Genomic DNA, 27,577 nt, shown 5'->3' with positions numbered 1-27,577 from the left:
GTCTAAGAGTTATCAGAAATAATCAAATCCATCGGCTTAATATTTTCCCCTCAAAAAAAACTTAGGCATATAATTTTGGCTACCTCTCCCAATGAATTTTCATCTGAAATTGTATGGACAAAGCTCATTTCATAAATAATGTAAAAATATAGCTGACTTCTTTTCTCATTTTTTACAAATTAGTCTTCTGGCTCTGCAGACCTTTCTTCATGTCACATCTGAGAAATCACAAAAGTTTTCTCTTGTTAGAGGACTTCTAGATAATCTTTTATTTTAACAGAGAGACTGAATATATCATATGACATGCTTTGTCATTTCTCTTAATAGGCACACTACAATTTCAAATAATTTACTGGGATTTCTGCCATTATTTTCCAGGTTAACATTAGCAGAATACCATGAACAAGAAGAAATTTTCAAACTCAGATTAGGTCATCTTAAAAAGGTAAGTGTAATAAAAATATGTCTGGAGAAGTGAGTTTACATGTGGTATTGAAGCAAATGTCATAGTTTGACACATTTGAGTAGAAATCTTCAGTAGTTAAGCTATTGCATTTTGTATTTTTTTTAAAGATTTTATTTATTTGTTTGTTTTAGAGAGAAAGCAAGTGGGAGTGGGGCGGGGGAGAGAGTCTAAAGCAGACTCCCCACTGAGCTTAGAGCCCGACTCACAGCTCAGTTTTGGGATCCTGAGATCATGACCTGAGCCAAAATAAAGAGTTAGATGCACAACCAGCTGAGTCACCTGGGTACCCCTCCTTTCTTGTATTTCTATATATTTTTTTAAGATTTTATTTATTCATGAGAAGGGAGGGCCAGAGACATAGGCAGAGGGAGAAGCAGGCTCCATGCAGGGAGCCCAATGTGGGACTTGATCCCGGGACTCCAGGATCACACCCTGGGGCCAAAGGCAGGAGCTCAACTGCTAAGCCACCCAGGCATCCCCGTATTTTTAAATTTTTGAATCAACTCCAGCCACCCAATGAAAGTACTTTTTCAACCAATGATGCGCCAGTGGATAATTCTATATATCTTATAAAGCTTCATAAGTAGTTATCCTTATAGTAAAAAATACACAATATGAGCAGGTGGTTCAGATTTGATATGACGACACTTAGGATATTTTAAATCACATAGTAGCTCTTATCTCTTGCCTAAACTGGCTGAGGTGGTTTTGTATCAGCCATATTGTAACATGAAGGCACCTACTTAAAACTTGTTATTGGCAATGTTCACAGAGGCATCTTGGATGTAGATTGCTTATCTCCTAAATTTAGCAGCCCATACTTTTTTGGTAGGTGCTACTTATGGTAATGATGGTCAATAAGCATCTAATAAACTGCTGTTGGTGTATGTGTTTTCCCCCACTGGGTGCTCAGATCTTGTTAAATCAGTGGAATTTAAGGCACCAAGTATAATCTGTACTTACCGAGCAGAACCAGATAGTCTCTGGTTTTTGTATTTAAAAAAAAAAAATTGTGTGCCTATATGTAAATACAGAGAACATTTCTGGAAATTTACACGAGACACTTATCAGCAGTTCCATCTAGGGGTATGATGGAGAGGAGGCGGCATGGGAGCAGAGGGCTTTTTTTCTTTCTTGTATTCATTTGGTTGGTTTGAATTTTAGTAAATACTGTGGGTTTATTTTTTATGATCAAAATTCTAGTTCTTAAATCTTTTTCAGTGGAAAAGAAACATTTACTTTAGTTTTTGAAAAGAGAAACGTCTACTGTTTTTGAAATGAGATTCTGAAAAGGCAGTGTCCTGTGTTCTGAGCTATTTCTTTCCTTTTCACTGTAGGAGGAAGCAGAGATCCAGGCAGAGCTGGAAAGGCTAGAAAGGGTTAGAAATCTACATATCAGGGAACTAAAAAGGATACATAATGAAGATAATTCACAGTAAGCAACTTGGGGGTATGTTGGGTTGGAGATTGCTGAACACTTTCTGACTTGAATTGAATGGTCTAAAATGATGTTTCTGCTTAATATAAATTGGGTAAATAATTCCATGGTGTATTTAGCTGTATTGCAAGGTATAATACAAGTTTGTGAACATAACACAGCTATGATTTGCTTTTGTTTAAATAAATAAATAAATAAATAAATTTCTTTTTTTACACACACACACATATATGTTAGATTTATATGTTAAATATCTGTATACATATTATAGCATTTTTACACAGGTAGAGGTCACTAAAACAATACAGCTTTGCAGTTCTTAGTGGTTGGGATACATGTATATTCAGATTGCTGCAGAGCCTTGCTAAATGGAAGCATGGGTGACCATATGGTGTCATGGAAAGTTACTTGGTTGAGATGGCACCAGTTTTGGAATGACCTTTAAGGGCCAATTTGTGTGTTGAGATTTTAAACAAGAGACTCGTAAGTTCAGTGCATTAGTTGTAGATGAATGCCCACCTTTGTTTATAAGTTATTTAAAGGATTGCAACTGAAAAGTAGATTAAAGTGGGAAGTAGTTTCAGTCCATAATCTATTCTTATTCATGTTTTTCTGACTCCAAAATGTGATTTTCTTGGACATAGCTGTAGCTTGAGTAATTTTGTTTGGCCAGTGTGAGCCATGGACTTTTCTTTCTGTGAAGCGGCAGCAGTTACCATGACTGAGTACTTTATGGCTGTATGGCGGCAGAGGTGGTGGTGGCTGGGGGGGTGGGGGGGGTGGCACAGTGCCACGTGCCCTGATGCTGTTATATCATCTTTATGGTAGCCCAGTGAAATTCAGTCAGCCCAACTGGGGATCTATAACTCTGTGACTGAACAAGGAGCTAACTGCCACAGTCATGTCACCTCTCTGTAGGCATGTCACTGTCTCAGAATTATTTCAGGAGTAACAGTCGAGCTATTTAAGATTAGGAATTAGGTAGAAATATTTGTGAAGTTATTTTTGCCAGCATCCCTTCTTTGTCTTACTGTTAGAAAGCATGAGGTGGAATCTTCTGTGGGGAAAACAGTTATATTGTAAAACTGTCTTAGAGAAAATGAATGAACAGAGAACATGTGACTTGATAATTTTTAAGTTCGTGTAAAATATCTTTACATTTTATTGTATTAGTTTTGGAGTAGTGGGAACATGTGGCTCTTGAATACTTTGGAAGAACTAAGTAGGTAGTACAGTTTGAAAATCCCTGATCTGGTGTAGTCTGTACCTTATAGCAAGTGGATGGTGATGGTAGTTGCACAACCACCTTTAAGAAAGGGAGGAAGGTCAACAAAGGTCACAGGTCCAGGTGTCATTGCGCTGAGCCTAGCACCTATGCCTAATGGCTCTAGAGCTAGTGCTGTGTGTTGTAATTGTGTGGTCTCTTTGAACTATATAACTTACTTCATGTTCACAACTAGCTATATTGGTGTTGTTGCCAGACTGTCAGCAGCAGCTGTAATCATGTGTAGAGCATGTAAGATACTCTGAGAATTTTGCCAGTGTGGAGATTATGTGGTCCTTAAACTCAGGATGTTCTGTATTCTCTGTTTCCACAGATTTAAAGATCATCCAACGCTAAATGACAGATATTTGTTATTACATCTTTTGGGTAGAGGAGGTTTCAGTGAAGTTTACAAGGTAAGTGTAAGAAACTGGGTACAGAGACTAAGGATTAAATTATTGGTTATTATCAACTTGAAAGAGTATTAAAAATAGTGATAATTGTGGGTTGATACCTGTTCGTTGAAGTTCAAAAACTTTAAGAACCTGTATCTTAGGGAGAACTGCTTCCAGTAAACTTCAGTGACTAAGGCAGGATACAGTGTTTTTGCACTGTTCTCAAGTTTGAAAAAAAAAAAAAAAAAACCAGAAAGGAAAACACTCATTTCTGGGTAAACTGTGATGATTTTTATTCTGGTTTTACATTTCCTACCTCACATTTGTTAGAAATAAGTATATGTTACTTTTATTCTTACAGTTTTATTTTTTAACAAAATAGATGTGTTAAAGTTCATTCTTACTTGAAAACCTGGTTTTTGTTTTTAAAATGTCCTCCTCTTCTAAGCCCTGAGTGTTTAGTAGCTCTGGCATTCTGAAGGAGCATCCCGGCCTCAGCTAGGCCAGTGAGTTCAGGCTGCTGTGCCTCCATTCCAGTTGGTTTGTGCTAAATGAGAAATTCAGCTTATTTTCAGGATAGCTGCAGATCCAATAACATGTTCACTAGTCACTGCCTCCTTAAGTTTCTTCCTAGCTGTTTCTGGCACCGGGCTTTTACATGCAGAATCCATTTATTAAATAGTCTTTACTATTTGGCCCTGCTTAGTCTCTTCCTGAACTGCAGCCTTCACTGCTAGGATTTATGTTGGGCCCTATGGATTTATATATGGGAAATCTTCTGAACAAAATAATTAGTTTTCATTTCAGGTACAAACAGTATAAACTAGTTCTTTTTTTTTTTTTTTTTTAATTTATTTATTTATTTATTTATGATAGTCACAGAGAGAGAGAGAGAGAGAGGCAGAGACATGGGCAGAGGGAGAAGCAGGCTCCATGCACCGGGAGCCTGATGTGGGATTCGATCCCGGGTCTCCAGGATCGCGCCCTGGGCCAAAGGCAGGCGCCAAACCGCTGCGCCACCCAGGGATCCCTATAAACTAGTTCTATCCCCCACTTTTTATTGTTATAAAAAATATATTTTCCAAAACGACTAGTACCTGTGTGTGTGTGTGTGTGTGTGTGTTAATTGTAGTTGGCACACAATGTTATATTAGTTTATGGTGTACAACATACTGATTGAACAGTTTTCCTTTTTTTAGTGTTAATATTTTACTGTGGTGATATATACATAAAAATTTACCATTTTCACCATTTCAAGTGTACAGTTCACTTGCATTAAGTATATTCATAATGCTGTACGACTACTGTCACTATCCACTTCCGGAACTAGAATATTATTTTTAGTGTACTATTGGGCTTGATTTTCTAATATATCATATTTTGTTATCTATGTTTGTAAGTGGGACTGGCCCATAGTTGTCTTTTATGTGCAGGCAGCATTGTCTAGCTTCTGTGTCCTACTTATCCAGAATAAGTTGTGCCTATTTTTTTTTCCTATGCCCTGGAATGCATTGCATAGGAATTGTTGGTTCCTTGAAAGTTAAAGATTTTATTTATTATTTGACAGAGAGCATAAGCAAGGAGAGCAGCAGAGGGAGAGGGAGAAGCAGGCTCTACGCTGAGCGGGGAACTGGATGCAGGGCTTCATCCTAGGACCCTGAGATCACGACCTGAGCCAAAGGCAGCTGCTTAACTGACTGAGCCACCCAGGCACCCCAAGGAAAACTTTTTGACTACCTTTTCAATTCCTTCTACAAATACTGATTTATTCATATTTTCTTCCCCTTCTTAAAGTCACTTTTGATTAATTTTTCTGGAAAATCTTCTGTTTCACCTTGGTTTGTTTGTTTAAAGATTATATTTATTCATGAAAGACAGACAGAGAGAGAGGCAGAGACACAGGCAGAGAGAGAAGCAGGCTCCATGCACGGAGCCTGACGCAGGACTCGATCCCAGGCCCCCAGGATCAGGCCTGGGCTGAAGGCAGCACTAAACTGCTGAGCCACCTGGGCTGCCCTCACCTTGGTTTAAAAATATCATCTATACCTTAGTTATTTTCTTTTTTAATGAAATATTCATTTTTGCATCTTTTTTTCTTTTTTTAAGATTTTATTTATTCATGAGATACACAGAGAGAGAGGCAGAGACACAGGCAGAGGGAGAAGCAGGCTTCATGCAGGGAGCCTGATGTGATGTGGGACTCGATCCTGGGTCTCCAGGATCAGGCCCTGGGCTGAAGGCAGCACTAAACAGCTGAGCCACCCGGGCTGCCCATTTTTGCATCTCTTGACCGATAGGTCAGAGAGGTTTAGTCAATAGTTTTTTCCCCTGCCAAGAGTCCACCTTTTTTTGTTGATCTAGTCTACTCTTTGATTTGGGTTTTGTTTTTTAAGATTTTTGTTTATTTGAGAGAGGGAGAGAAATGAGTATAACGGAGGGGGAGAGGGAGAGGGAAAAGCAGACTCCTTGCTGAGCAGAGATCTCAAAGTGGTGGGGGACGGGGCAGGAAAGACAGGGGCTTTGCTGGATTCTAGGACCCCGAGACCACGAGCCGAGCTGAAGACAGATGCCCAACTGACTGAGCAACCCAAGCGCCCAGGGTTGCGTTTAGGGGTTGTTGTTTTTTTTTTCCATTAACTTTTGCACTTTTGCTTTCATCTTTCCTTTTACCTTTTTTGGTTTTGGTTTCATTGTTAAATCGTACACTTAATTTTTTATTTTTGATAATTTTTGAAATTGTGATAAAAACAAAATTTACCAACATTAACCATCTTTAAATGTGCAGTAGTGTTAGCCATGTTTATGTTGTTTGTAAAACAGATCTCCAGAATTTTCTCATCTTAGAAAACTAAAACTTTACCTATTTAATCAACCACTCTCCTCTTGCCCTCCCCCAGCCCCTGCTAACCACCGTTGTACTTTCTCTTTCTATGAATTGGACTACTTTCAGATAGCTATATGGGTAAAATCACAATATTTGTCTTTTGGTGACTGGCTTGGCTCACTTAGCAAAATGTTCTCAGCGTTCATCCATGTTGAAGCCTGTGATAGGATTCCCCTCCCCCCCTTTTTATTTCCTTCTTTTAAGGCTGAATAATATTCCATTGATGCACATACTTCATTTTCTTTATCCATTCATCTGGCAGTAGGCATTGGGGTTGCTTCCTCTTCTGGTTTTTATGAATAGTACTGCTTTGAACATGTGTGTGCAGATATCTCTTGAAGACCTTGCTTTTCATTCTTTTGGCTATAAACCCAGAAATGAGACGACTTTTTTAAAATATCAAAATTCATTCTTGGTACTTCCCAGTTGCTCATTAGTGATTTCTTTATCCTGTTTTTTCCCTAGTGTGTTCCTTAAACCTTTTAATATTCCTAAAATTTAGATGCTTCATCCAATGATGTGTACATTCCACGTAGTTCTTCTTTTGCTCTTCTCCACTCTCCAGAAGCCTTTCTTTTAATCAGTGGTGGATCCCAGTGTCTTGGATTCAGAAATATGGTGTGGTGGGTGGAAAAAAAGACACTTGTAGTGTCATTAATGTTCTTATGCTCTTATAAATCAGGTGGTATTTGATCTGGCTTTTAATGGCTTGAAATTGTTCTTTGCTGTAAAGCCATGATGTTATACAAGTTTGCAGGTGGACTTCAGAGTCCACTCTGAAAATAGAGTTCAGAAATTTCCATTTCTGTGAAATAAGATATTCTGTTTGAATTGTGTGGTTTTGTATTTTTAAAACTACTGGTTTAATTTTAGTATAAATTGGGAGTTTCTTTTATAAGCAGCCCTCTCTTGCATTTAGTGTTCTCCTAGAGGTAGTTTTTATTTTAAAAGATCCATAGAACAGTAATCATCACTATTCATGGACTTTTCCTGTGCCTGTTACCTTCATCTGTTCATACATTTGTGGAAACTGGCAGATGGGTGGTAATAATGTTGGAACTCTAGTATTAAGTTTCTCATCTGAACTTTAAAAGCTAAGAAAAACTATTCATTCCAAAGGAATTCCTCCATGAATTATTTTATATAAGAGACATTTCCTATTATATTAAAATGCTCCTCACTTTACCAAATTGTGATTTATACCCAGCATCCTCACAAACCCACCTGTTTGCCTTCTTCCCTTCACTGTATAGTACTACTTAGCTGATGGAGGACTTTCCAGCTGTGATGGTCTTTGGAGAAAGTCTATCCCTTTCTTTGGACAGTACTAGAGAAGTGACCTGGTGTGACCAACTTCAGACATTGTTGGCATCAGAAAGTGCTATTCATTTTACCCATCTTATGTATATGGGTGGGACTGGTTTTTGTCTCTGTTTCTGTTTGTATTTTAATAAACACAATATAACAAATTACGAGGTTATTTTCTCAACAAACATGTATCTGGAAGGGTTATTTCTCAAGGAGGAGGTAGTCTGTGTCCCCAGCATTTCAGAAGTGGCAGGACACCCCAGTGAAGCCTGTCAAGTCCCAATGTCAGCAGAGGGGTAAGACACAGCCCAGGGGAGCAGGGTCAAAGAGAGGGCGGACAGTGTCCACAGAGAGAACTGTCTGGGAGTGACTGGTGAGGCGCGGGCCGGCCTGCTGTTTGTGGTGTGTGCCTGGTTGTTTCCTAAGCCCTTTGGTGCCAGTGCGTCTGGAGACTCTAAATGATCTGATCACAAGTTTTAAGAAGATGGTTGTAACTCTGAAACAAGTACGTTATGTGTTGTCATCCATGGCTGCTTGTATTTAATAATGCATTTTAGGTTTTGAGTATATCCATGTGTTAAATAGAAGCTTCAAATGCATTACTTGCCTGTAATTCTTGTTAGCTTTTACCCAGAATATAACTTATTTCTTTTCTTTGTAGGCATTTGATCTAACAGAACAAAGATACGTAGCTGTGAAAATTCACCAGTTAAACAAAAACTGGAGAGATGAGAAAAAGGAGAATTACCACAAGTAAGTGATGCCAGAATGTCTGATTTGTCAGAGTTCAGGAGTAGTGGCTGTGGTGTGAACCCCAGGTTAACATGGTATGTGCACTGCTGTTGTGGTGTCACATACTCCTCTAACTATTCTAGGAGAGTAAGTGTTCCATCTTACCAATGAACAAACTGAAACTTCCAGAATTTGAGTAATAGTTCAGAAATGGCTGAGCTAGTATTTAAACCTAGACTTCCTTCAATCCAAAACCCATACTCTTTAACCTCCCTTTCCATTATGTATCTAACCTTAGCTACAATAAACAAGTAAAGCCTCAGAAACCATCTTGCTTGTCTGTAGAAAGCAGATGGTAGTGCCCTGGGGCTCCTGGGGAGCTTTGGGTGAGGCTTCTGCTATCTCAGTCATTTCATCATGGAGGATACAGTGGGGGTCACTAGAGGTGCCTCAATGGTGTTTACTTGACTCATTCAGCTCCTCAGTGCTGGGCTCATCTCCCCCTCATAGTTTCCCTTCTCAGAATTCTCCATGTTCAGTGTCCTGCTTACCGTGCTTGCCTGTCTTCTCAAGGCTGCTGCTGGCAGTCCTCCTCCGCATGGGGTGGGGGTGGGGGGGCATCTTCTTTAGAATGAATGATTATTACATGTACTACAGGTGTGAATTTCTCTGATCCACTAATGTCAGGTTTTGCTTATTTCCCTTACTCCACCCCAAGCTTCAGAACATTGGAATTCACGGCTCATTTGGTTTGGAGGCCATGCATAATTAATTTGCTTTTAGGGGACCTCTCCCCCTGCCACCCTGGGCTTAGTTTTGTTTCCTTGTTGTAGGCACAAGCACTGAGTTAGCCTTGCCCTAACTCTGAAAGGAGAAGACAGCCCCTTTCTATTAAAGCAGTTGTTTGTTTTTTTTTTCTTTCCTTACAAATAGTCCTTTGGAGGAGGGAAAAAGCAGTGGACTTTGAAGTAGCCTTTTAATTGGCTGCTAAATCTCATTTCTACATCACTGACTGGTTCTTGGGGCAGGGACCAAGGCAGCTCTTACTGTATAGATGTTAGTTCTCAGAGGTCCAGGAACGCTTCTTATTCCATGTAGATTGGCAGTAGCACTCAGCACTGAAAAAGTGAGGGTTCCTGGGGGCATTAAGAGAATAGGACTGAGCAGAGGTAGAAAGAGGGATGATGTGTGCATTATGCATGGCACCCTGCATGTGTCTCTTACGTGACAGGCAGCTGCAGTCCAGATGCTTCTGAGGAGCAGTTCCATTATTATAAGTACATTCCAGTCACTTGGCGTGCAGGGACGAATGACATGCCATAGTGAATGCCAGGAGCGCTTCAGAGAAGGAAACCACATGTTGTTCTGACCAGTTATAAATGAGAAATGTCCCTGATATATATCTCAGAGTGCATAAGAGGGTTGGAACTGTATATGCTTCTCTTTAAAAATGATCTTCACCTGTCCTTGGAGCCTGTTCTGTATCTTAGTGTGCATTGACCACTCTGAACCACTTGACTTCATGAGGTACCAGCCTTGGTCAACCTTGAGAAAATGGTTCCCTTTGCTGGGATTTACACACATACATTGCCTGGTCTCAGTGTGCAGCTTTTAGGCTGGCCCTAAAGAGAACACTGGTAAGGAACACTGTGGTATCTGTAGGTGGGGTGCTACTTGCCTTAGCTTTCTGCAACAGTAAGGGATTGAAACCAGGACTATGTGCCTCTGTGACACATTTGGCAGGCTGTTTCAAATGCTAGTGGGTAGAGATTGAGTATTATCTCATGTTCCTCTACCAGGCAGGGTCGTAAAGTAAGTGGAGGAGGTTGTCTCATATATCTGAGCTCTTTGCTGGTCCAGCTCCAGGCTCGCAGGGGTGCCTTCCCACCCCTTTGTTTCCTCACCAGAGGTGGGAACCATGACACCCAAGTACCTTCTGTGGAGCCATCTCAACAGGGCCCATTTCCTAGCTGACAAACACATGGAGGAAGGGGTGTGTAGAGTTCTTGTGACTTCCATTCACGCCCAGGGGAAATTCTTTAGCACTTCCACCTTGTTTGAAAGATACTGCTTGGTATGAAATCATACTGATTAATACAGGCTATGTAGATAATGAATTAGCCAAATGTCATCAACTCCTTTGAACTAAAAGAAGGTTTATATCAAACACATAACAGATTTTACAGAGTGCTTTAAAAATTCAGTATTAAATAAAAAGTGGTACACTTTAGTGTTATGGTAACATTATAAAATGTAAAATGTTCCTATTCTTCTGCATAGTAGGCTTTGATTGCTTTTCCTATCGTGGGAGTGACTTCCCAATCCCATCTGGGATCAAGACATTTATTTAGGTAAAAAAGAAGGAAGAACTCAAAAGGTTGTTTAATTTTGAGTTCTCTTCTGTACCTCCTTCCCTGTCCTTCTCCCACAAACAAACAAAAAGCAAATTGATTGTTTTATTTTTGCATTATTAAAGCATTAGTAGGTATTACAAGATTTCTTTAACTCTTCCAAACTTTACCATACTCTGGAAAGTTTTTCTTTTCTTTGTTATCCCAAATAACATACTAAAAACTCCACAGTACGAAATATTTCATGTGAAGCTGTTCACAGAAATAATTGTATCCAAATTAGTAACTAGTGTACTCTTATGTGTGATACTCCCCTAATTTTTTAGGTTACAGTCGTTTTGGAAGTCTAAATATATACACTTACAAAAGAGTAAAAGACTGACATTTTAGTGGATAGCTTTCTTCCAGTTTCTAATTAAGTTTTATTTATTTGTAGCGCATTAATCCCTTAGATGAGAAATTAAAAGTTGAACGCATGAGGGATGTTGCAGAACCACTGGCTTGCTTAATGAAGTACGAGAAGCAGGCATAGAGCCTGACATAATGTTGAGGAAACGCTTTCAGTGACCACAGCAAATGCCCTTAGCTGATGAGGACTTTGAATGATCCTTCCTTTGGTTCTTAATTTTTCCCTTCCTTTAATTTCCTCTATTTTTTGTACCTTGACAGAGAAATTGTCTCCTCTGAAGTGTATGACAAAATCAAAAAATTTAAACAGAATGGCAGAGAACTATACAGTTTTAGTGTGCTAGCATAAGAAATTATTTCAATGATTATCTAGTTAGTCCTTAGCTTTCTAAACTTGTTTATTGTTAACAGCATCACCTTAATTATACTGAATGAAGTATTACATGGAATCTTGATACATGAAAAGCTATGATGCTGCTTAGGTAGAGTGAGGGATTGGGCCACAGCTACATTTGCTCAGCATCCACACAGGGCTCCAGAGGCCTGGGTCTCCAAGAAGGGTCCTTTGAAACCTCCAGGCCTGGGCAGCAGTTGGAAAGCCCAGAGAAGCGGCAGCACAGAGCTGGGGACTCAGGGCCAGGTTTCCAGGTCCCCAGTGTAGTGAGTGTCTTGACACTGCTCTGCCTAAGTGCTGGCAAGTCTTGTCTTTTGAGAAAGAGATAAAGATGATGAAATGAAATATCAGAAGAAGCAAAAACTGCTAAAAGTGGCAGCTTGAAAAATCAGCTTAGTCAAACCCAGTTTCCTTTCGGGAAAAACATGTTTAATTACTTTTAGATTCCTGTTCCTCGCTCCTCCTTGCCCTGATTGTTTCCTTAGCTTTTCTTTAGTTGAGTATTTCCTATGTATTTTTGACATACTGGAATACACCAATTTCAGAAAACATCACCTTAAGTTTTACTTTACCATACTCTAGAAAGTTTCTCTTTTCTTACTGTTGGCTTATAAGAAAATGCCCCAAACTAAATGGTACTAGCTTACTTAAAAGATAAAAATTTTCTGTTGCTCTTCTTGTAAATAAGAACTAAATACTTTTAAAATGATTGATAATTATGTTGAATAAACTTGTTTGATAATGCTTTTAAAATTCAGTGAATACCTAAGATTAGTTTGTTTTTGTTCCTAATCTAATTTAAATGGTTTTAAATTGGAAAAGCACTAAAAAAATGGATATTAAGTATATGTAAATTCTGATTCTAAGAAAACTAGGATTCAATAATTTTTTTCTTTTTAAGATTTGTTTATTTGAGAGAGCAACTGTCTGCACGCTTGTACCCATGCACTGAGGGGGAGGGGCAGAGGGAGAGAATACCAAGCCAACTCCCCACTGTGTGCAGAGCCCAATGCAGGGGCTTGATCCCAGGACCCTGAGATCATGACCTCAGCCGAAATCAAGAGTCAGATGCTTAACGGACTGAGCCACCCAGGCACCTCCGGTTCCATAATTTTCATCAATTACACATTTTCTTAGAAGAAAGTAATGCTGGTACCCTTTTAAATTCTTTTCGTAAAGAGAATTTAAAAACAAATACAAAGCACTGCTAATTGCTTTTATAATCTGTAATCCTTTAACCAAGGAGTTTACATGCCAAAATTGATCTCCTTCATGTAGCCCCAGGATATAAACATTTATAGATATGAAGTATCAGCTTTTGAGGAAAGAGAAAAATAAGATATCTTTATAATTTTTAAAGCTTTGATATTTGGATACTAATATCAAACAGGTGAGATTGTGATAGAATAAACTTGAAAGGGATAAGAGATTGGTAAAAGGTTGGCACAAATATCTGAACAAATATCTGAACACCTGCTATTTTCTCAACAGCTTGGTAGACACTAGTAGTGAAAATAGGACGAGGGAAGATACGGGGGGGCCAGCCAGACCTGAATGGAATGCACATAGGCAGAGAAGCAAAGAGCAGTGAGAGAATGTATAGGAGTATTCTTGAAGAGGTCGGAAAGACAGTCCAAAATACAAAATGTTAATTTTCCACTTTATTTACAGGCATGCATGTAGGGAATACCGGATTCACAAAGAACTGGATCATCCCAGGATAGTTAAGCTGTATGATTACTTTTCACTGGACACTGACTCGTAAGTGCTGTGCCATTTTAGCCTAGCAGTTGATACTGGTTTCTTGCAGTGTGTTGATTATTCATGGAATAGAGTTTCAGTCTGGATTGAGGAAATACCCTCTGAGGGAACCAAGTGCACTTCTAGGCAGATGATCCTATATCAGTTCACATTTGGGCCAGCAGTACATCTCTTAGCCACAGAATGTGTTTAGTTGTGTGCTGGTAAATGTTTAACAACCAGCTCAGTGGGGAGGGCTAATTCCTAGTATCTGACAATATCTGTGATAATAAATTTCTCAACATGTCTAATTTCACACTACTAACTTAAAAAACATCCAGCTTTATTGAGATGAAATTTAAATACCATATAGTTCACCCATTTAATGTGTACGATTTAAGGCTTGTTGTAGTATATTTACAGATATGTGCACTCATTGCCATAGTCATTTTTTAGAACATTTCACTACCTCATAAAGAAACCCTGTACCTTTTGCTAGCACCTCTTATTCTTCCCCGCATCGCCAGCCCTAAGCAGCCACTAATCTTTTTTTTTGTCTCTATAGATTTCCTATTCTGGCCTTTCATATGAATGACTCATATAGTATATGGACTTTTATGACTGGCTTCTTTCATTTCATATGATGTGTTTTCAAGGTTCATCCATTCTGTAGCATGTATCAGTACTTCATTCCTTTTTATGACCAAATATATTCCATTGTGTGAATATACCACCTTTTGTTTGTCCACTCATCCTACCAGTGGTGTAATAACCAGCTCATAAAATTCCTGAAAATTTAATTATCAGCTCTTGATAACTGTCACAAGTTGGTGCCATCTACCTCTGATATGCACCAGTGAGTGTGGACTCTACAAGAGTCTCTGCCCAGCTGCAGAATCTGATAAACAGTAATGGGCCTTTTAAGGAAGGACCAGCAATGTGATTTTATCATAGAACGGGAATAATTGTGGCACAAATGAGGGGATAACCCAATGCTGCATGTGAAAATATAGCCTCACAGGCATGTAGGATGTTAGAGTTGAAAAGGATCTCAGTTCAGCCTTCTCATTGTATAGATGGAAATTTGAGCTCCATAGAAGTTAAATGACTTGCCTGAGATCTTTAGTTCTCTTAGGCATTGTTGTATTTCATTACCTGGTATAGGTAAGCTCTGTCACTTCTGTGTTTAACCAGGAACTTAGAAATAATTTCAGCATTTGAAAACATTTTCTCTGTAAGAGTCTAAACTGAGTCAGGAGAACACACCGTAGAATCTGACCAACAGATACTCTTCCTTAGCCTTGCAAGGTGATTCTGGATGTTTTGGCCTATCCCAGACAGCAGCTGTCTCAGAGATTGCTATGCTGAGAACTGTCCCACATTTACAAATGCTTCCCAAAGGGGGAGACCTTAATTCTCTTTGGAAATGTGAAGTATCCCTTCTTCCACCTGCTCAGGGAAGTATCCTTTCCAGAAGTATGGCCCTTGAACCAGGCATAGTCAGTGTAGTTAGCATGGATGAGGTTCAGATAAATATCTAGGTAGAGAACAGGTACCTGCATGGTGGTCTTACCTTTTTTGCTTTGAATAAATGCCTTGAATACTAAGTAGACCACCACCCCTCAAAATATAAGTACATAAAAGTCTCAAAAATAATGACTTGGATTATCTGTGGTTTTTAATTATATATACACTTTTAACTAATCTGAGGAATTTCCTTGGTTGTGTGCTATTCTTGAGTTTATTTTGTACCTCCAGTTGTGTGTATGGTGAATTTTCACCATCATTTTAGTAAATCTTCTGAGAGTTGTTTGAGTGAGGTTTTTATTTTAAGCTTGCACTTGGGTCAAAGAATACATCCACTAAGCACAAGAATCCATGTCTTAGACAATCTATAAATTTTTGCTATTTATCTTTAAATAAGGTGCTAGCATACCCTAGTTTGTTCCATAAGAAACATAAGCTGTTCAGTTCAGGGGTCCCACAGGACTGTGTATGTCCACCTTTCATTACGGTACTTTGTGAAGGCCTCGAATTGCCCAGAGGCCGTAGTGCTGGCTAGTCCTGAGCCTGTTTGCTCTCAGGTCTGCTCTTCACCCTTCCCCTGTTCTGCATCCTAGGTGAGTTGACCCTTGTAGGCTGTTTTTACCAGGCTTCTGTGTCAGTTGTTGTTCAGCTGGATTCAGCTACTAGAGAAGCAGATGGTGGTGGGTAGAAACATACATGCACCCCTGCCCCCACTGTGATTCCAGTTTCTCTTGGGGACCCTTGGTTCTAGTTGCACCATCTCTGCCCTCTGGCCTTAGGGTGCTAATGGCTTCCTGTCTAGATGATCTCTGAGGTGCCTCACTGGCCAGTTTACCCTCTCAGCTCTTCCATCATCCATGTGATCAGTGCCCTGAATTAACACCTCTCTGTTTTAAATACTCAGGTGGTTTTTATTTCCTGACTAGACCCTGAGTGATGCACCCACATTGTCACAGCTTCGGATAGCTTAAAGGCCTTCATCTCTCAGGAATACTCCAATAATTCAGGAAGCCTCACTTTGGTTTATAACTGCCTTGGAAGATAGGCACATGCCCTTTAATGCTACAAATGTTATAGAGTTTTAAATTGGAGTCTAATATGATGTATTGATACAAATGAAGGAAAAAGCTCATACTGTGTAATAACACATTTGTTAGAACCACAGATACTGTACTTTTACACCTTGTGTTTCACAAGGAGAGATTAATTATAGTACAGTATTGTGCCAGACTGCCATGAGACAGGACATGAAACCAGTTCTTGAGACCTGGGCAAACCCTAGATTCTTTCTGTCAGCCCTCGGGATTATAGACATGTTACACTGAGAATTGTGTACTTGACCACAATATGCTTGTTTAGACCTGGAGCACGGTAGGGATACATGTAGGAGACTTTTCTAAAAGACACCTAGCTTATGTACATTATAGTTCATGGTAGTATTCTTATAGTCTGGATTTAAGAGGAGATATGTCATGGGTGAGCTGTAAGCCCAGCAGATAGATTCCAGTGTGGAGGGTAGGAAGACTCTTCCCCAGGAGAGAATCCAGGTTCCTTCCTGTCAACCACTCAGGTAGCTGATACTGAATAAAGAATAGAAGAGTACTTTAAGGAAGAAAGAAGAATGGAGCAAGAAACTAATTACCCAAAGTTTTCAGTGCAGCTAGTCTAGGAAGCCTTAATCTCCTTGTTCTTTCCCACAGTCAAATAAATGTTGGTTTATTTGTCTTTAGGTTTTGTACAGTATTAGAATACTGTGAGGGAAATGATCTGGACTTCTACCTGAAACAGCACAAATTAATGTCGGAGAAAGAGGCCCGATCCATTATCATGCAGATTGTGAATGCTTTAAAGTACTTAAATGAAATCAAACCTCCCATCATACACTATGACCTCAAACCAGGTATGTCTAACTTTTAGGTGACAGTATTGATGGCTTTTCTCTTGTCTTAGAAGTGACTTCTGAAGTTAGAGAATGTGGCGGGAGCCTGGAAGGCCTAATAATGTCTGGCTTTTGCCTGGGTAGGTGTGGGAATAAGAGTCCTGGCCCCACAGTCTGGGTTTGAAAGGGTGAGTTGGATTAAATGCTCTGGAGAAACAATGCCCTTGTCTTTAGAGCCAGGGCGGTTCATGATGTCAGCCCAATTTAGAAAGAACTGCTCTGGCAAGCTCAGTCCCCACCCCCCCGCCGGCCAATCACTCATAGTACACAGCACTTTCCTCTACTCCCAAGTGTCTTTGGTAAGTGCCCCAAAGTAACAATGTATTTTGCAAATATGCCTCCTGTTTCATTAAATTCCAGCAGTTTTTCTTTTTTCTGTATGGTTACTGTGTAACTTCAGTAGACCTCAGCAAACAGTAGAGGGCAGTTAGACTTCTTACCTATGTTTTTTGTTGTTGTCATTGTTGGCTGTTTTCAGAAGTCTGTATGTTTTCTGGAGACAGCTGGAACCAGCTTGGCTTGGGTGTTGGTTGCTAATTCTGCTTTCCTCTCCTGGGAGCTACATATTAAATCACACAATTTATTATTCTTTAATGTTCTAATACAGTTGAAATGACTAAAAAACTCATTACAACGAAGAGATTTTTAAAACGATGGCCATTGTGTGATTGGGTTTCCCATCGCTGAATCCGGTACATTTCCCAGCATAGGAGCTGTAGGTGGCACTGTGCTGCTAGCTTTGGTGTCCTTGTTAGGTGTGTGTGTGTGTGTGTGCGCGCGCGCGCGCATCTGTCCTGAAACGACTGTTCTAAACAGAGTGGTTTAGAGATCCTTATTGAAAGTTTAGATGAAACTTTCTCACCATTTTTGACCAACTGTCCAAGTGATATTTTACTTTGGCGAGTTACTATTTTTTCCCCACTGCTCATCGTGGTGGTTTTGGCACCTCTAGCAGGTGGTTCTTGGAAAATGGAGATTTGCAGCCAGACACTGAGGACTCTCCTCCAGCATCCAGAGTCCAGATCATTTTATTCCAGGAATTTAGATGTTTGCTATTATGTGCAAGAATTTGAGTTCAGTTGTCCCCTTCTTGTCTGTTATTACCTTGAACTTTTAATTAGTAAGTCTCTTTTTATTCATGAAGGTTTTCATCTTTTTAGGTAATATTCTTTTAGTAAATGGTACAGCATGTGGAGAGATAAAAATCACAGATTTTGGTCTTTCCAAGATCATGGATGATGATAGCTACAATTCAGTGGATGGCATGGAGCTAACGTCACAAGGTGCTGGTACTTATTGGTAGGTATCCGGAAGATCTGCCAAGGTGGCTGGCTGTGCTTTACTGAAATGTTGGTAATTAATAATTAATATCTACATCCTGTCTTAGGTGAAAATGCTATAAACCAAAGTAGACTTTCCTCCCCAGATATTACTGTCTTTTTGGCAGTCTGACTCCTTCTGTTTAATTAATTTTTCTTTTCTTTTTTGGAAACCATTGAGAGAGATTATATATGGCCAGGCATTGGAGTTATGTGTTTCGTCCTAGGTTTCGCCCTATGGAGTAGGAAGAGAATGAGATTGCACATGTGTATTTAAAGAATGGCCTTAAATTTTTTTCAGTATAAATGCAGTTCTCTTATTTTTATTTCCCCAGGAGAGAGAGGGGGAGGGTCGGGGCACAGAGCAAGAGAGAGAATCTTTAGCAGACTTTATACCCTGTGTGAGCCTGATGTGGGGCTCAGTCTCATGACTCTGAGATCATGACCTGAGCCAAAATCAAGAGTCAGACAGACACTCAACTGACTGAGCCACCCGAGCGCCCCATTGCAGGTCTCTTTTTATGCGTTAATAGGATGAGGGATTCATCTCTAGAGTTGCCTGAGGATGGTGGGCTGTCAAGGACAAAGGAGTTGTGAAGATCAGTATGTAATCACAGCATCCCTTGAAATCTAAACAGGAAAAAAAGCACAGTTTGCTAAGAAATATATCCATCCCCTTAGCCATGCTCTAAAAGGTTTTGGGCCACATATCTTCCATCTGTTGTGACTTATCTCCCTGTGGCCACCCTACCCCAGCTGTTTATGACCTCTCCTACTTTTGCCTAGTATTCCTTTTGACAGCAAGAACCATAAAACATACCTGCAGCCCAAGCATTTAACTTTGTGATTGTAAAGGCATGTTAACAGAGCTTCCTTTTCACTTCTGAGGTGGTGACACAAAGGTACTTATTGGACATGTGATTCCAACATGGAGGAAGCAGGGGTCACACATGCTGTTAAACTCCAGGGTCTGTTGGTCATATCACTTCTCTTTGAGATTGGAGGGCCCTGGGCTCCTGTAGAATAGTGACTGCTTCGGAGGATATTGTTTGGAAACAGAGAAGGGGGAATATCATTCACCACCCACAAGATGAGCTCTATTCTCATCAGTCTGATCATATGGAAGTTAGAGAAACCATCAGATCCCGAGAAAAACACCATGTGCACAAATTTCTGTGTTTCATTGCTCCTTATTTTGTATGGAGATGGTACCTATAGTGAAAATCAGTCCCTAAATTAAAACTTTGAGATTCTAGGTTTAAAATAGAAGCTACATTTACAGTGTTTATTTACTATGGTGGTTATTGTGGGTTAGTGTTCCTGTCACTGAATGACACAAAAATATCTCTTGTTGGAAATTCTGGAAACAAGTCTATACCTCTGCTGTATAAATTCACTAGAACTTAGATTTTAGCTTTTTTGTCTGGAGCTTGTTCTTTGTAAAAAGTGAAGCCTTTTAACATTGAAATTAATTTTCTCATTGCTACCTATTGCTGTATTTGCTAAGGTTTTAAAATTTTAGTGGTTGGAGTTTAAACAAAAATTATGTTTGGGATTTACTTCAAAGTAATCTGGGAGGAGGGGAGAGATATTATATGAACAGAGATCGACCCCATGTTGATAATTATCGAAGCTGGGTGATGGTTACTTGGGGGTTCATTTTACTGTTCTACTTCAGACTATATTTGAATATAGGTTTCATAATAAAAAGGTAGAGAGGGAGGCTACTGAGAAAATTTAATTCCGTGGGTTTCTTTGAAGGTTTACAAAGTCTTCATGTTGGTAGAAGCATTGTCATAACCAACTTCCTCATATGTAATCCACTTGTGATGTCCACAGAGATATAAACAGGATAGGAAGACATAAAAAAAATCTAGGGACTGTTTGCAGTATGTTGGTTGTTGCAGTATTTGGTAGAATTCTTCTGCATTGAATACTACTTTTATTTTACAGTTTCATTTTTAAGTAATCTCTACAACCAACATGAGGATTAAAGGCACACTCCTGAGATCAAGAGTCACATGCTCTGGGACGCCTGGGTGGCTCAGTTGGTTAAGCCATGGACTCTTGATTTGGCTTAGGTCTTGATGAAGGATTGTGAGTTCAAACCCCACATTGGACTCTATACCCAGTGTGGAGGCTACATTAAAAAAAAAAAAAAGGAAAGAAAGAAAAAGAGTCCTATGCTCCACCAACTGAGCCAGTCAGGGACCCTGAATACTATTAAATAAATGATCTGACTAGACCTTGAGAAACATGTTTCTCTATGATGATTTTATCATGATGGAATATGCATCTAGGTTTTTAAACATAGTTTAGTGCAGTGTCGTAGAACTGTCTTCTCTCTCCTAAAGTCCTTGATATTGGAGCGCTTATTATTTTCAGTATTATTTGGGTGGAGAACTAGTTTATTTCTCCATTTTTTTTAAAATTTTTATTTATTTATGATAGTCACAGAGAGAGAGACAGAGAGGCAGAGACACAGGCAGAGGGAGAAGCAGGCTCCATGCACCGGGAGCCCGACGTGGGACTCCATCCCGGGTCCCCAGGATCGCGCCCTGGGCCAAAGGCAGGCGCCAAACCGTTGCGCCACCCAGGGATCCCTATTTCTCCATTTACACATGGGGTAACTGAGACCTAGCTAGTATTTTTCCTGACTTGTACTATCCAGTGGCAATCAGTATCTTTGTTTCTTTAATCAGTATCATTTGTACTCTGAATATTTGGCTGAATTATTACTTAGCATTTGGATAAGTTCAACAACTTCTGTCCTTCCCTACCACCTCCACAAAAGAGTTATAAATACATTAAAATGATCATTTTGGAATCAAGGTTCTATTTATTTATCCAAGATCATATTTAAATTATATATATTGAAGAATCAAGAGCCATGAAAAGTTGGGTTCAGGGAGGCTTTACTAGTAATTGGGAAAGCTGTTCTTTTTAGTCTTTTTTCCTGTATTTTTATTTCTTTGCTTTTTTCCCCCCCTCTTTGTGAGTTCAGTGTGTGTTTTGGCTAATAGTTTTCATTGTGAAATAATAATGTAGGTCAGTGGTCTTAATCATCCCAAAACATCCATTAAAAGTAATAAATAAGAAACACAAACATGAGAATAAACTACTTTTAAAAAAGAAAAAAGCCCCTCATCAAATATTTTCTGCCTCTCAACTCTTGTGGTCCCCTTCAAATTATAAGTTTAGACTTTTATACCAGTAGCACAGCAGGGTTTAAAATAAAGAATTTTTCACAGAATTGATTTTGCCAGCATGAAATCTGCAGAAATTGATCTGTTATCTTCAGAATGCTGCTTTCCAGCTGCACCGTGGCTGAGACCCTGAGCAATGAGTGGAAGCATATTTGTTTGGTTTCCTAAATGCCAAGAGGCACTTACCTTCCACACCATACAATTTGGTGTGGTTAGCTGCCCATCTCATCTGTTTCAGAGGCCAGGAGTTGGTGGGGAGGGAAGGGATTCAGATGAGGTTTGAGTTGTGCTAACTACTAGTTTGTTTGGCTTTTTCTCCCCTACTTGTTAGACTTCCAGTAAGCCCCTGACCACCCTTCGAATGGAAAATGTAAAATACCTTTGATAATTTGGGCTGTAATATCACCATTTCTCATATGTTGTAGTTATTCACAGTCCAGATTTTGCAAAGAGGTTACTTTAAAAAAAGCAGACAGCTGGTCCCCTTGGATTTATAGTGGATCCTGAATTCATTTGGAATTTTAGAAGAGTTATTTTAGAGACCATCATCTTTCTCCATCAACATGAAAGCAAACCCATACCGCTTAGAGTTATATTTTTTGACGTTTGTTGCTGCAGCTCTCATAAAAGAGAATGCACTTCTTTTGTGTTGTCCCTCCCTTTCAGAACTTGTTGAATGACACTTATATTAGGCACAAGCCTGGGAACGGATGCTGGGGTAGGCGAAGCAGGGACTGAGGGAATATTTGCCCCCCTCAGTGAATTGAGAAGTGTATTTTAAGGCTTTTAGGGCATGACTGCCTCCTTAAGTTAGAGTATCTTCTCTCTGACTTCCCTCAGCTGGGCCCAAGTTGCTTTTTTGGCAGAATTTCAGTTAAAATTCAGGTATTTAAAAAAAAATTCAGGTATTTTTATTTCCCACAAGGTCTTCTACTTTGCCTTTTTGTACATGTCCTAGATTTACACAGTCATTTTTCTAAGAATTTTTATTTTCCTTTTGTCCCAGGTATTTACCACCAGAGTGTTTTGTGGTTGGGAAAGAGCCACCAAAGATCTCAAATAAAGTTGATGTCTGGTCAGTGGGTGTGATATTCTACCAGTGTCTCTATGGAAGGAAGGTAAGGGGCAAGGTCGGGGATGGCAGCCTGACTTCTGTCTTGGGTGGCACGTGTGCACACTGGCATGGTGTCAGTCATTCTCTTGGAATTAATCATTTAGTTATACAGAACGGAATCCTGAAAGTTGTGGTTTGAAGAAAATACAGACGGTAATAAAAGCTTAATGCATAAGCAGAACTTTTCAACCCTAGAGTACTGAATGAATTCCACTAGCTATTGAAAACATGCCTTTTTGCTGTTTTCAATTAGATCCAGGATATGTTTTGTTTTTGATAATATGTACAAGGAATTATATGAAATAGTTTATTTAAAGTGTAGAGTCATCCCCAGGAGCCACTCTTTAAGGTCTCAAGAACTGAAACTTGAAATATCTACAGGACACTCTATTCCCAGTCATCCCCATTAGTTAAAGCTATTATTAATAAAAGCATACTCTCTATTTTCCATACTGGGGATATGTAGTGTTAGAAAGTATTCACTGTCTGTTACCTTTGGAGCAAGGTGATAGATGATTTGGACACATAGTAACGTAGGTGGGAAACCATACCTAATGAATTCTCACATTTGTGTTTTCCTTAAGAGCATACTATCCTATAAATAAACATACACACTAGGATCCAGTGTATATATACTCAGATTTTTACTGTCAAGTATGAATAATTGAAGTTTGTCAGTGGTCCCGACAGTGTAGGTTGTGGGTATGAGCCATTTGAGAGTTCTACAGCTCCTCTGGACTCTTAATATTTTTATTACAATTCCCAGACCAAGCTCTTAGTTCAGATTTCAGCTTCCTCTAACTTCTCCTTGGTCTTTGTTTCTTTATCTTACTTCTGTAATATAGGGAAACTATTCAGAACCAGCCAGTAGGGGGTTATTATTTTTAAGTAATCTCTACACCCAACATGGGGCTCAAACCCACGACCCTGAGATCAAGAGTTGCATGCTCTACTGACTGAGCCAGCCAGGCACGCCGCTCCCCGCCCCTCCCCGGGGAGTTAATTATTATTTATACTCTCTGATAATGTGGAAATGCTGCTGACAATGTTGGTAGAGGTTACGTACAAAGAATTGTTTGTGATCTCTCAGTTGAAGCACTGTAGAGATGACGCTAAGCTTGAACTTCTAATACTTTATTAGAAAATTGGGGTTCCTGGGTGGCACAATTGCTTGGGTGTCTGACTCATGATTTTGGCTCAGGTCATAATCTCAGGGTTGTGAGGGCCAGCTGCTATGCCCCCCTCCCCCGCCAGCTTGTTGCTCAGTGAGGAATCTGCCGAAGATTCTCTCTCTCCCTTACCCTCTGCCCCTCCCCCCTTGATCCCTGTTCAGTCTTGCATTGCACACTTGTGTTCTCTCTCTCTCCCCTTCTCTCTTTCCCTCTCTCTCAAGTAAATAACATCTTTTGGGAGGCAAAAAAAAAGAGAAAATAGCACATTGGGGGCACAGATGAAGCCACTAAGTAGCCCTAGCTCTTCCCCCCCGCCCCCCTCTGTCCTTACTTCCTCTGCTGTTTCCTTTTCCATCTCTCTTTACCTGTGTCTTGGGTCTGCCAGTGGCACACGTATGTAGTACTTAAGCCTACAGGTATCATTCAGGGCAGAAGAGGTTGCTGGTTCCTGCTGCAATGTTCTTGGCTATAAGCAAAGCTGAACAGAGGTGTTATGACATGGCCGATGCTGCTTCTAGTCCCAGCTCTGCCTTAATCTTGATGTTGCACCGTGAATATGTTACTTCAATTCTGAACCTTTCCACCCCTCACCTGAAAAAAGCAAGAGTTAGAGGAGACCATCTTCGAAGTTCTTTCTAGCAGTTCTCACTGAGGCATGTCTTCTTTCCCTTCTCCGTGGTTTTGAATTGTGTTCTCTTTCATCTTAACAAGAGGCCCACCTCTGTTTTGTTTTTGTATGATAGCCTTTTGGCCACAACCAGTCCCAGCAAGATATTCTACAAGAAAATACGATTCTTAAAGCTACTGAAGTGCAGTTCCCGCCAAAGCCAGTAGTAACACCAGAAGCAAAGGTAAGCTGTAACCCACTGGCCAGCAGGAAACGACTGCTTTGCTTTCTGTATTAGTTCTCTGGGTAATAGTGGATGGATTATCAGTATAAACAGATCCATCTTAGATGGTGAAAAATAAATGCAAGAAAGGATATGGAGGGGCGGGAATTCATTTTTTGCTGGCTTGGTCAGGGAAGGCTTCAGTGAAGTGATATGTTGAGCAGTCTTGAATGATGTGAAAGGTATAAGCCATGTGTAGGTTTGGGAGAATGTTCTAAGCCAGAGAAATGTGTGAAGCTGAGATGCAAGTGCAAGCTTAGCAGATCCACAGAGCTGGTGGAGCGGAGGGAAGGGTGGTGGGTAGGAGAGGTAGCAGGGCAGATGGTAAACTGAGATGGAAATACTTGAAGGTGTTACTCAGGACAGCTATGTGATCTGATTGCCGTTTCAAAGGCCTGTGTAGAGAAAAAATGCAAGATGGAATTATTTGACCAGTAACTATCTTGTCCAACCTAAGGTAATTCATTTAACTCTCCTTTCACATCTCACTAGGAAGCATTCTTTTTTTTTTTTTAAGATTTTATTGATTTATTCATGAGAGGCACAGAAAGAGAGGGACAGAGACACAGGCAGAGGGAAAAGTGGGCTCCCCACAAGGACCCTAATGTGGGACTCAATCCTGGATCCCAGGATCACACCCTGAGCCAAAGGCAGGAAGACGCTTAACCACTGAGCCACCCAGGCATCCCAGAAAGCATTCATTTTTTAAGGCCAAGGATCATGAAGCTTATTTCTGTGACTTGAATCAAGCAGCTACCTATAGGTGTTTTTGGTTTGGGAAAACCAGGATTGTTGCTATACTTTTGTCCTTTATTAATTAAACATGGGAAAAAGAAAAATCATTACATCTCATGTTTATATTTTTAATGGATTTTTTAGACTATATTTTTAGACTGTATTTTTTAGAGCAGTTTTAGATTCACAGCAACACTGAACAAAGTAAAGAGTTTCCATGTATTCCCTGTCCTTCCACATGCACAGCCTCCTCCACTGTCAACATCCTGCACCAGAGTGGGACATTGGTTATAATCAATAGACCTATATTACAACATTATTATCATTCAAATATAAAGTATGGCCTGAAGGTGATAATGACATTTTAGATTTTTAAAAATCAGTTCATTTATTTAAAATAATTAGGAGACTCTGATTAAACAGAACTCTCTACTTAAAAAATAGGAAAAGCTAGATCATCTGCTTGAGGGCCTTTGTGATAAGAATTGTAAATACTGAGCCAGTGGGGCCCTTCACACCTAGCACAAGGAAACTTCCATGTTGGTAGTCAATTAGGATTCTGAATGAAACCAAACTCTGTATGATTCCAGGTCTGTAGTCCTCGTGGGGAGACAAGTCCTATGCAGGTTTTCCTTTACTACCTAGGTGTGTGTGCACCTAATCATTTGCTTGATGATCTTTCAAGCAAGAATAAGATTCACCAATCTGTGACACACTGCAGTGTTAGTGTCAGTCTCCTCACCCTCTCTGTGGTGGTGGCTTGTCATCACAAGTTTTCACTTCCTTAGGAAGTAGAAAGTTCACATGAGGCTATGGTTTGTACACACAGGACCATGAGAGTAGATGTGCCTGGGTAAACTGACCAAGGCAGAAAGAGTGGTTTTTGTGTGGGTCTTTGTGCTTTGGGAGCAGAGATATTTAGAGGTCAGGTGGTGCCCTGTTTCCCCTCAGGAATGGCTTGGCCACCTCTTTCGGGGAAGTAGTCTGTGGCCACGGAGTGGTGCTGCTGCCCGTGCATCTCCTTGCCTGGTCCTGTCTGCGTGTGCCCAGTGACTCCTGGGAAGGGCCTGGAGCCCCTTCTCTGTAGAAGACTTCAGCTCCGGGCCCTGGGCCCTGGCAGCTGCTGCAGAGCCTCAGGGTTCACCCCAGGGGCGCCATGATTATGTGCCTCAGGCTTCTTCATGAATCTTTCTTTTCAGGCGTTTATTCGACGATGCTTAGCCTACCGAAAGGAGGACCGAATCGACGTTCAGCAGCTGGCCTGTGACCCCTACTTGCTGCCTCACATCCGAAAGTCGGTCTCCACGAGTAGCCCTGCTGGAGCTGCTATCGCATCAACATCAGGGGCGTCCAATAATAGTTCTTCAAATTGAGACCCACTCCTAGGCCGTGAACTGTTCAGCACACACAAGTGGACAAATGGCATTCAGCAGCGGGTTTGGAACATAGCGAATCCGAATGGATCTCATGAAACCTGTACCAGGTGCTTTTATTTTCTTGCTTTTTTCCCATCCATAGAGCATGACAGCATCGATTCTCATTGAGGAGAAACCTTGGGCAGCTCTGGCCAGGCCTCGTAGGAAAAGGCCCCGCCCGAGGTTCCGGCGTCAACGGCCACTATGTGTGGCTGCTCTGAGTGAGGAAAAAATTAAAAAGAAAAACTGGTTCCATGTACTGTGAACTTGAAAACATGCAGACTCAGGGGGGTCCCTGATGCAGTGCTTCAGATGAAGAATGTGGACTTGAAAATACAGACTGGGCTAGTCCAGTGTCTATATTTAAACTTGTTCTTTTCTTTTAATAAAGTTTAGGTAACATCTCCTGAAAAGCTTGTAGCACAAAGGCTCAGCTGGGGATGGTGTTTGACTTCGGAGGAAAAAAGTTGCTATTGCCCGTTAAAGGCACTAGAGTTAGTGTTTTATCCCTAAATAATTTCAATTTTTAAAAACATGCAGCTCCCCTCCCCCCCTCTTTTTTATTTTTGAAAGAATACATTTGGTCATAAAGTGAAACCCGTATTAGCAAGTACGTGGCAATGTTCATTCCAGTCAGATGCAGCTTTCTCCTCCGTCTGGTCTCCTGTTTGCAATCGCTTCCCTCATCTCAGCAGGGAAAGCATCGAGTGGGAGGACTGAGGTGTGTGGGGCTTTTGCCGTCGGACAAAGAACGAGGTTAGAAGCCCGCAGCTTGGAGTCTCTAGGTTTTCAACTCTTCACAATTTGAACACTTGACGGTTGTCCCTTTTAATTTATTTGAAGTGCTATTTTTTTAAATAAAGGTTCATCTGTCCATGCA

The 27,577-nt window shown here is 40.3% G+C and overlaps 1 protein-coding gene across 3 annotated transcripts in view; it reads left to right on the top strand.

Moving 5' to 3' along the window:
- The window catches only part of TLK2 (tousled like kinase 2), a 118,591-nt gene extending 91,014 nt beyond the window's left edge, over positions 1–27,577 (top strand). For all 3 annotated transcript variants that reach the window (XM_038546953.1, XM_038546951.1, XM_038546950.1), the window contains 10 exons: positions 379–445; positions 1,804–1,901; positions 3,503–3,584; positions 8,417–8,508; positions 13,312–13,401; positions 16,638–16,807; positions 18,007–18,145; positions 22,378–22,489; positions 24,401–24,508; positions 26,482–27,577. In XM_038546953.1, coding sequence (XP_038402881.1) covers positions 379–445; positions 1,804–1,901; positions 3,503–3,584; positions 8,417–8,508; positions 13,312–13,401; positions 16,638–16,807; positions 18,007–18,145; positions 22,378–22,489; positions 24,401–24,508; positions 26,482–26,655 — 1,132 coding nt within the window. In that variant the 3' untranslated portion in view covers positions 26,656–27,577. The remainder of the gene's footprint in view (positions 1–378; positions 446–1,803; positions 1,902–3,502; positions 3,585–8,416; positions 8,509–13,311; positions 13,402–16,637; positions 16,808–18,006; positions 18,146–22,377; positions 22,490–24,400; positions 24,509–26,481) is intronic.

The sequence above is a fragment of the Canis lupus genome, chromosome 9 (assembly GCF_011100685.1).
Source record: "Canis lupus familiaris isolate Mischka breed German Shepherd chromosome 9, alternate assembly UU_Cfam_GSD_1.0, whole genome shotgun sequence".
In the NCBI taxonomy this organism is placed as follows: Eukaryota; Metazoa; Chordata; class Mammalia; order Carnivora; family Canidae; genus Canis; species Canis lupus.
Note: the sequence above shows the minus strand (reverse complement) of the source record. Positions and strands in the feature narration are given on the sequence as shown.